The sequence below is a fragment of the Miscanthus floridulus genome, chromosome 16 (genome assembly GCF_019320115.1).
Source record: "Miscanthus floridulus cultivar M001 chromosome 16, ASM1932011v1, whole genome shotgun sequence".
In the NCBI taxonomy this organism is placed as follows: domain Eukaryota; kingdom Viridiplantae; phylum Streptophyta; class Magnoliopsida; order Poales; family Poaceae; genus Miscanthus; species Miscanthus floridulus.
In genome coordinates this window covers 67,813,303-67,822,723 of record NC_089595.1, presented here as the reverse complement: position 1 = coordinate 67,822,723, position 9,421 = coordinate 67,813,303, and the positions used below count along the sequence as shown (strand labels likewise).

The 9,421-nt window shown below is 48.1% G+C and overlaps 1 protein-coding gene across 1 annotated transcript; it reads left to right on the top strand.

Moving 5' to 3' along the window:
• The first annotated feature begins 5,238 nt into the window (after nt 1-5,238).
• LOC136513788 (probable leucine-rich repeat receptor-like protein kinase At5g49770) lies at nt 5,239-8,847 on the top strand. The gene is made up of 8 exons (XM_066507756.1): nt 5,239-5,842; nt 5,965-6,143; nt 6,226-6,452; nt 6,892-7,018; nt 7,099-7,170; nt 7,260-7,443; nt 7,656-7,788; nt 8,293-8,847. Exons 2-8 carry the CDS (start codon nt 5,987-5,989, stop codon nt 8,539-8,541), a joined length of 1,149 nt encoding a protein of 382 aa, XP_066363853.1. The 5' UTR covers nt 5,239-5,842; nt 5,965-5,986; the 3' UTR covers nt 8,542-8,847.
• Nucleotides 8,848-9,421: the final 574 nt, after the last annotated feature.

The following is a 9,421-nucleotide window of genomic DNA, read 5'->3' as shown; positions in this document are numbered from 1 at the left end:
GCCGACTCAGCGGTGCACGCCTCTCGGTAGCGTACGTTATGCTGGTGTTTGGAGTGGACGGCGTCGGATCCCCCAAAGATCATGAGGCATTCCTAGGGGTCAGGGAAGCTATCTCCATCCTTACCCACTGTGCCTCCCTTCTTGGGCACCTCCTCCTTGCCTTCCCTTCCTTTAGCTTGGCTGCTTGCCATAGGAAGTGCTTGAGGAGCTCGCAGTCCTTGTAGAGGTGTTTGACGTGATAGGCGTGGTTGGTGCATGGACTCTCCATGAGCTTGTCAAAGTGGTCAGGGTGGCCCTGTTGGGGATGCTTGCCCGCGCGGTCGACCACAATGACTAAAGCTTGGTTGGCCGGTTGGTGCCGATCCTTCTTGTTCTTCTTGCCCTTTTGTGTGGAGGGGCCCTCACCTTGGTCCTCACGCTTGGCCTTGACCCTGTCCCGACCGCCGCTGAAGACCGCCCCAACCGCCTCTTCATTGGAGGCATGGTTCGTGGCGATGTCAAGCAGGTCATGGGTGGTATGGGGCTTCACACAGCTGAGCTTGTGGATCAGGGACTTGTAGGTTGTCCTAGAGAGGAACACGCTAATGACGTCCACGTCAACGACATCAGGAAGGGAGTTGCACTGCTTTGAAAACCTACGGATGTAATCCTGTAGGGATTCGTTGGGCTCCTGCTGGCAACTCTTGAGGTCCCAGGAATTCCCAGGATAGACATACGTCCCCTAGAAATTTCTGACGAAGACCCTCTTGAGATCTGCCCAGTCGCGGATGCTATCGATCGGAAGGAATTTGAGCCATGCTCGAACATGCTCCCCCACGTAGATGGGGAGGTACTGGATGATGAAGTAGTCATCATCCACTCCCCTGACTCAATAGGTGAGCCCAACGTCTTTGAGCCATATACCGGGGTTCGTCTCCCTGGTGTACCTGGCAATGTTGGTGGGTGGTCAAAAGCGCTATGGGAATGGTGCTTTCTAGATGTGGCGACCAAAGGCCCATGGAACTAGGCTATTTGGGTTGGGGCTCCGGTCATTTGGCTGGCCGCCATGCCTAGGGTGTGTGTTCTCACACTCCTCGATGGTCAGGCCAGGGCCCACGCCGCCTGGTCTCACCACCATTCGATGGACATCATCATCGTGCCAGGCGTGGCGTCGATCGTTGATGATGCTGCGAGCGTCATGATTCGGCTCGAGCCATTCGCGCATAGGTGGTCGGTGTGGAGCGGGCGCGGGGTTGGGCTATGGTGTAGCCATGGTTTCCTGCTCCATGCCCAGCAACTACTGCGTTGAGTGGACAGAGTGATTCGACTGGTGTAGCCCCATCCCCCCTATTGGGCAAGAGGCCACGAGCTGGTGTCGCGACGCGAAGCTCTTCGCCTACTGAATAGCGGCGGTCTCCACTAGCGCCTGAAGGTTCTAGTGGATTGCCTGCGCCTGGGATCAGCAGGCTCGAGGAGGCCACGTAGAAGCACTGTCGTAGCAGCGATGTTTTGGCTAGCCCAAGCAAACTGAAGGGAGTCATCCCCTCCGTCTAGTAAGTTATGTTGTACCTGATGGGTGCGACCCCGATCATCGCTCGCTGGTTTACGCGCATGTGGCGCAGCATGATGCGCCGGGTGCGCTAGAGCATGTGGCGGTTGGCTCTGCTGCCTTTCTCGTAACTCCTCGCCGTGTTCCTACGCACATGCCAGGGCCTACGCATGGGGTTCGAGAGGGGTGTGAGTCTACAGAGACTCCACCACCACTGGTGGCTGTCCTAGGGCATCCACCATAGCACACTCCCAGGACAGAGGGTGGCCAGGTGCCATGATGTCACCGATGCTGGAGCCATCGCTTTCGACCTTGTCATCGACGAGGTCGTGGAAGGAGACGAGGGCATAGCCCGCCATCCCCACGAACTCAGACATGAGAGGGGGCGGTGTCAGCATCCTTCGGAGCCTCCGTGAGCACGCGTACATGGGGGATGCAAAGCCATAGGGGAACCGGTCACACGGTGGTCGCAGTGGAGACAACAGGGTCCCTCTAGAGAGTTAGCGGAAGGTGTTAAGTAGTGAGTAAAGAACAATATGTACATCACTCACCATGGGGTTGGAGCCCAGCATGGGCTCGAGGCAAAGCACGAGTGTCTCGACATTGAGGTCATCGAGTGGTCCGGGGCCGATAGAGGGCGCTCCTCCTCTAGTGGGCGTTGGGGCAAGCGCCTTCTCGTGGAGGTGGAGTACGCCGAGCTAGTCGGCGATGAAGTCCAGACTCCTGAGCAAGAAGGTCTAGAGTGGCACGAAGATGAGAGGAACCCACATCCCAGCAAGTGGGAGCATGAGAAACTACAGCGAGCCAAAGCGAATCATATCGCTCGAGCCCACCATGCCGAAGATAGTGAAAAGGTGGGCCATCCGATGACCAAAAGCATGAATGCACAACGTCCTCCCCATGGACGGCGCCAACTGTCAGTGCGAAATGTGTCCAACAAGTAAATATTTATAGTTTTGCCATGCATTGTGATCGGATGTGGCCTAGTACTCAATGACACATGATTTATACTGGTTTAGGCAACATGCCCTACGCCTAGTTGAGGTCAGTCGATGACTTTATTCCTGAGCCTAGGTGCTTGAAGTTTGCTGTGGTGTTACAAACAAGTAAGGAATGAGAAGAGGGGTGTTAGAGGCTCGGTCGGACTCTAAACCAAGTGGAAGAGAGTGACGGATGCTCAAACGTGCGCTAAGTATTATAGCGTATGCTTTGTGTGTCCGAGCTTATCAGTTGTTGAGAGCATATAGACTGTGTAGCTCTCGAGCTATTATGCTATTGTCCTTGAGTCCTCGAGTCTTTGAGTCTTCGATCCTCCTAGTAGGAGAGCGCATCCCCTTTTATAGTTTAAGGGGATGGCCTTGCAAGTCAGAGAGAAAAAGAGAGTGCATACGGGCGCTGCCTAGTCTTGTTGCCCACGCCATCGGGTACGAGATGGTCGTCATCGCCCACCTTACTGTTCATGCTCTGTTGTATCTGGCAAGCTACATAGTGCTCGCCTGGTATGACAAATGACATCGCCCACAATACTGTTTATGCTCATACGCGTCTAGCAGGCTCCTACCGTGTTCGCCTGGTACGACAAACGAAGGCGCCCACAATATTGTTTATGCTCTGACGCATCTGATATGTTCTATCGTATTCGCCTGATATGCCCCGACGGCACCGTCCTGCAGGTGCGCAGGGCATGGTAGGGTACGGTCCTCAGTATTGCGGTTGACTTGAGCGTCTTACCTTATCTGCTCCACCTGCTCCCTAGCTCACACCGAGCGAGGCGTCCCAGGTCGGTCGTTCCCAGCCGGCCCTAACCGTGTCGGTCGGGAAAGAGCAGTGAGCAGTGGTCCTGGCGTATTCTAGGTCAGAGGAAGGGGGTCGGAGTCGGACTACGGTCCCACCACAGCCAGGTCCTCCGGTCGCACCTCTGATTAGATCTCCTGGTCGGAGGTGCCGGTTGGAGACCGGATTATGATCTTGGCCAAGCATTGTGTATCTGGCCCGACCCAGGCATGTGCTGTCGCTGCGCCGCCTACTGGGCCTAGTTTTGTAGGGAAGCGGGTCCATTGGGGACCCTGGGTTTATGAACCCGACAAATATACAAATATAATCATATACAACCATATTAGCTTAATTAATATATGTATAAATTATGATTATTAAAATGAATTCAATTCCAAGGATCCATACTCCCTCCGTCTCATAAAAAAATGTCGCTATAGGATTCATGTTGGTCAAATTTTTATAAGTTTGACTAGGTTTATGAAAAATATTATCAACATTTGTATCTCTAAATATGTTCATGATGAAAATATATTCATGATCTATCTAACAATAATATGTACTATAAATATTAATATTTTCTTATATATATACTTGGTCAAAGTTAAAAAATATTGTATTCCTCAGTAAATAAGAATAGTATTTTTATGAGCCGAAGGAAGTGAGAATGACAGTTTTTATGAAGATGAAGTGAGTAAGAACTAATGGATGAGTAAAAAAACTAGCAAAGTTCTGGCTAGTTTTTGTTTTTTTGATAGGAAGTTCTGGCTAGTTATTAGCATGTTAGTTGGGCTCCAGCTAACAAATCTAACATTCCAATGCTAAAGATGTATGTAGTCATTAGCTAGTGATCAAAATACAAACCAAATAATTTTAGTTGTAGCTAATAACTAGGAGGGAGTGTACCAGAATAAATTCAGCACATTAATGCTGTGTAAATCCAAAAAAAATGTCGTGTACGAGGAAGAGGGGGAAGCCCCTGGCGGCCTGGCCCTTGTGGATGGTGGTAAATGTCTTGTGTTGCGTGTTGTATCCCAGCGAAAGCGAAAGGAGAGAGACACGACCAAACCTGGTGACCTCCCTCGGAGCCAGAAGATTCTCTTCTTTACCAGAAACGTGACACCAGAATCACAACCCCCCCTGTCCCGCGAAAGCGAAAGGAGAGAGACACGGCCTGAGCCAGAAGATTCTCTCCTTTTCCTTTTTTTTAAAGCCTCTAGCATCTTCATACACAGATACACACACTCACGCTACGCACGCACACCACGTGTGCACTATTAGATCTACAACTACACACAAATAACAACAATGTCCTTTTTAGATCACCGAGACCAATTCCACTGCAACTCTACGTGAGATACGTGAGAGAGGATGCTAATATTTATTTTGGAGAAAAACCTCGATGGGAAATCACGCGCCGAGCAAGACTTAACGCGCGACCGGTGACTTCAGCACCCCGAGCGCTCACCAACCGAGGTACGGTTCGGTACCCATTCTCTCCTTTTCCTTGTACCAGAAACGTGACACCCTAATCAAACCCCCCCCCCCCCCCCCCCCTCCTCTCTCTCTCCTTTTCTCTTTCAAAAAAAAATTTGAGTTATGATTTGAGAATTGAAACGACGATTTGCGTTCTCATGCAATCCGAACACGGAGCATGTGTTGAATTGAATGATCAAATGTATGCATGTTTTGTAGACGTATGAACTTATAATAATGACGTTAGAAACCTAGTACTATTTAAAAGGTAGAATTACAAAGATACGGCATGACTGAAAAATAAATCAAAATACTGTTCCGGCTGATTATTAGGAAAGAAAAATACAGTTCCGTCTTATAACACTGTTTACTTAAGCCACCAGCCAGCCGAACAGCCTTGGGCGAGCAGCCAGAACATAGAGCAGCGGAGGACGGTGAACACGGGCGCGGCGGCACGGCACCCCACCAGCACCAACCCCTCCCCCTCCCCCTCCTAGCCGCACGGCCCTCTACTACCCCTACGGCGCTGAGGCGCACACGCCCCCCGACACGCGCGCGCACATGGGGTGATGGATGTGGTGTGGGGGGCATCGCAGGGGCCATGGCGCAAGAATGGGAATGGCACTGGGCATGGCGTGGCGCAAGCGGCCGCATTGACAAAACGCCGCAGCGCTGCAATTTGGCGCCCCAGTTGCCATGTGGGGGAGCCGAGCCGAGGCCCGAGGCCTGGTGGGAATGGGAGGCTGCCCCCTACACCAGCGCCAGCACCAGCACCAGCACCAGCAGTCGCCGCGCACCACCACAGCCTCCATCTATCCCCTCCCTCTCGCGGTCTGGCCTGCTGCTGCTCCCTTCCTCCTCCTCCTCCTCCTTCCCCTTCCCCTCGTTGATCGATCGCGGTCGCTAATTCGCCATCCCCTCCAAAACAAGACAAGATTGGGTGGGTCTTGGGCCCCTGTCCGTAGCTGCATTGCCGAATTGAGGCGCCGATTTGGGAGACGACTGCCGCGCTGCCATGCCCTGCATTGATGAATGCCGGAGGCCACAGCACTCACTGATTTAGGGGTAGGTCAAAGGGGGGTTAGTCGGATTAAAAAAGGATGGCTTTTGATGCCAGATATTTGTTTGGGGGGTTGCTTCACCATTCCCAAAAGCGCGTTGCAGCTAACCCTTTTTGTCTTTTGCAGATTCGATGTCACGGGCACCCGGATGTCATTGCCGATCGCCCTTGTAGTCGGCATTGCCGCCGGTGGCGCCACCTTGCTCGCGGCGGCGGCCGTGCTGCTCGCGCTCTGGTGCGCTGTGCGGCGGAGGGCGCGGCGTAACCGCAACTCCGACACCGGCTCCTCCGACCCCTCAACGCTAGGTGAGTTGCGAATGGGTAACTCCTCCTTGTGTACATCATTTTTCCCCCCTTCACCGTGCTAAGTGCTAACGCAATGCGTCAGTGGAGTGGGGAAAGGGGGGCAGGAGCTCGTTGGCACCGGAGCCGGAGCATCAGGTTGCGAGGCAATTCTCGCTCGAGGACCTGGTGCAGGCCACCAAGAACTTCAGCGACGCGAACATCGTCGGCGCGGGGAGCTTCGGATTGGTGTACATGGGCCTGCTTCTTGATGGCACTGTTGTCGCGATCAAGAGGCGCGTGGGGGCAGCAACTCAGGTGTTTGCTGATGAGGTAACAATGTCAGGTCAAAATATGATTCCAGGGGCGTTGCTCTGCATTTTGGGATTAAAATTACACAAATTGCTGAATGACTGCACTGTCATACTTGCTTTGTTTCTGAAATGCATTTGCCACAATTGTTTTGGCATCTGTGTCAAGTGTTAATGGTTTTCATGTTTTGGCATTTTCTATGTTCTGACTGGGAAGTTCTGGATGCATTGTATTATTTGGATTCAGCACTTGGCTGTAGTTAATTTGCATCTTATTTAGGGCAGACAGGGAACACTTTTAGCCAAGTGATAAGTTGTGATGCTATGAAGATCTTTCTCTGTCAACCATTGTTGTTTTCTAGCCTAATAAATGCCATGAATTAGCCAAGGACAAGTAATATAAATGCATTTGTTTTTGCCTAGAAATTGATTCTTATCATGTCAACCCTTGCAAAATGCAGGTTAGGTGGCTTTCAGAGATTCGTCACCGAAACATCGTAACTCTCATTGGTTACTGTCAAGAAGGGGGTCTACAAATGCTGGTGTATGAGTACCTGCCCAATGGCAGTGTATGTGGCCATCTGTATGGTAATGTTTACATCTTGTTAGGAAAAAAGATTTTAGCCTTTCTTGCTTTATTACCTCTGAAGCTTCATACGATCTACCAGATACCAGGAAAGGCTCCGCAACACGGCTTGAGTTCAAACAAAGGCTCTCAATAGCCATTGGAGCAGCTAAAGGTAAAAAAAACTTTGAGATTTGCCCTCTTTGTGGCCTTGTGGGCCACTGGCTCGAGCAAAACTTAGTGTGAGTGAAAATGCTGTTGCAGGTTTGAATCATCTACACAGTCTTGATCCTCCTTTGATACACAAAGACTTCAAGACAAACAATGTGCTGGTTGATGAAAATTTCATTGCAAAGGTGGCTGATGCTGGACTTGTTAGGTTAATTAGAGGATCTGACGACGCTGGCCCATCGCATGGGTTTAGTAATAGTGTTTACCAAGACCCAGAGTAAGTCCAGTTATCACATTTATATCAGACAAGTATGTAGGTCACTTTGCAATAACATGTCCAGTTGAGTTTTCTGTGAAAATGGTAATTTTTAATATTTTCCTATCATGGTTTGTAATGTTATTGAATCTTAAGTCTCTACAGTTGTGGATGATTTTCTTTGCTCATCCTGTGATAATAATTTGCAACCCATTCTGCATGCTTATATGTAGGGTACAATCGATGACTCAGTTCTCTGAAAGCAGCGATGTGTACAGCTTTGGAGTTTTCCTTTTGGAGCTAATTACTGGCAGGGAAGCGGCTTCCTTGATACCTACAGATTCCAGAGAATATCTGGCCCACTGGGTAATTTCCACTGACATGTAGCTGTAAGTTATCTAGAAAGGAAAGTTATGGAGTTCTGCTTAATCTCCAGCAAAATATCATTCTCTAATATGTCAAGGAACTATGAAAAGCTCCTACCACCTTTTTGCCTATGACTGTCTTATTTGTGTGCATTGACAAACTGGAAACTGTGGTGTTTAGTGTATCTAACTGTGAAGTCAGGCCACAGATTTTCAAAACTTGAAAACAGCTAGAACATAAACTGTTTTCATAATTGTTAGGCATGACAAGTATGAGTCATGTTGTAGGATCACATAAATTCTTATTAGGATGTATTATTGAATACTGAAATTCCTTTGTTGATGTTTGATAATTGATACAATTAATTCTACCTTAGTTGAGACATAACTTTAGAGGAAAATAACAATTCGAAACATGTGCCACAGTTTCTCTTGCATAAGAATATTTCTTTTACTAACTGCCCACTGAAAAAACATTTTTCTTGTCACATCAAATGATCGAAAGATGGAAGCGCATTTCAGTTCAAAAGAACTGATGGACCCAAGATTAGCCGGCAACTTCACTGCAGAAGGTATGAAGGAGCTTGTTGGCCTGGCCTTCCAATGCTTGAACCCATCATCGAGACGCCGACCAAGGATGAGGCTTGTCGCGACCGAACTAGACCGGATTCTGGAGACGGAGATGTCCATGACAACATTCATGGGCGACGGAACCACCATCGTCACGCTCGGGAGCCAATTGTTCACGTCATGAAGCGACGTGGGACTGATTTCATGTCTGCTATTTTTTATGACATGATGATTGCGTGTAAGAGCCTAACAACAGCTGTTGTTTCTGCCAAGTTGTCCAGGCTCTGCATTGCTGTGAAATGCCATGTATGGTTATTTTTAAGCTTGTCATGGTTGATATAGTTTGGTAGGAGTGAGAAGAAATAGAGCTGTATGTATCTCTCTTTTTCTTCTTCTTTTCGTTGCATGGGAGAAGAATTGTATGTAATTTTTTTAGATTGTTCACTGTCCTTAAATGTATTAGCAGATTGTTCATTGCCTTCAGTGTTTTAATCTCTGAAAGGGCTAACTTGTGCCAAGTTTTTTTCCTGCTGATGGTTATATCTGCACGTGGAAATGCCTATTTATATCCATTGTCTTAGACTAGAAATCTCTATAAAAATAAAATATTAATCAAATAAAAGGGAGAAATTTATGCTCGGTGCACCATATCTTGTTTTTTTTCAAAATTAGTCCAAAAACTCAGTAATCCTTAGACTTAAATCAGACCAAAAAATGAATATTTAAAATTGATCTCATTAATCAAAATAAAAATGCATGAAAAATCTATGTTGAACACTTAACGCACTAGATTATAATGTTGCTCATCTGAAAAAGATTACAAAGTTTCTAATTATATACTTCCTCCATTCCAAATTATAATGTCTATATACATAGTAAAATGGATAAACCAAAAAAGTCAAAGCGATTTATAATTTGGAACAGAGGGAGTACAGTGCAAGAATTGAATAATCCATTGCCTTAACTCAAAAATCAAATGAGAAGAATGAAAACAATAGAACTACTATCTCATTCATCCATGCAAAGCTAAGTTTATGAATGCCTAAGGTAACCAGAGTGGAAGC

Coding starts and splice junctions, on each gene's coding strand:
- LOC136513788 (XM_066507756.1), top strand. CDS start 5,987: ATGTCATTGCCGATCGCCCTTGTAGTCGGCATTGCCGCCGGTGGCGCC. Junction 6,144..6,225: donor CTCCGACCCCTCAACGCTAG/GTGAGTTGCGAA, acceptor GCAATGCGTCAG/TGGAGTGGGGAAAGGGGGGC. Junction 7,171..7,259: donor AGCCATTGGAGCAGCTAAAG/GTAAAAAAAACT, acceptor ATGCTGTTGCAG/GTTTGAATCATCTACACAGT.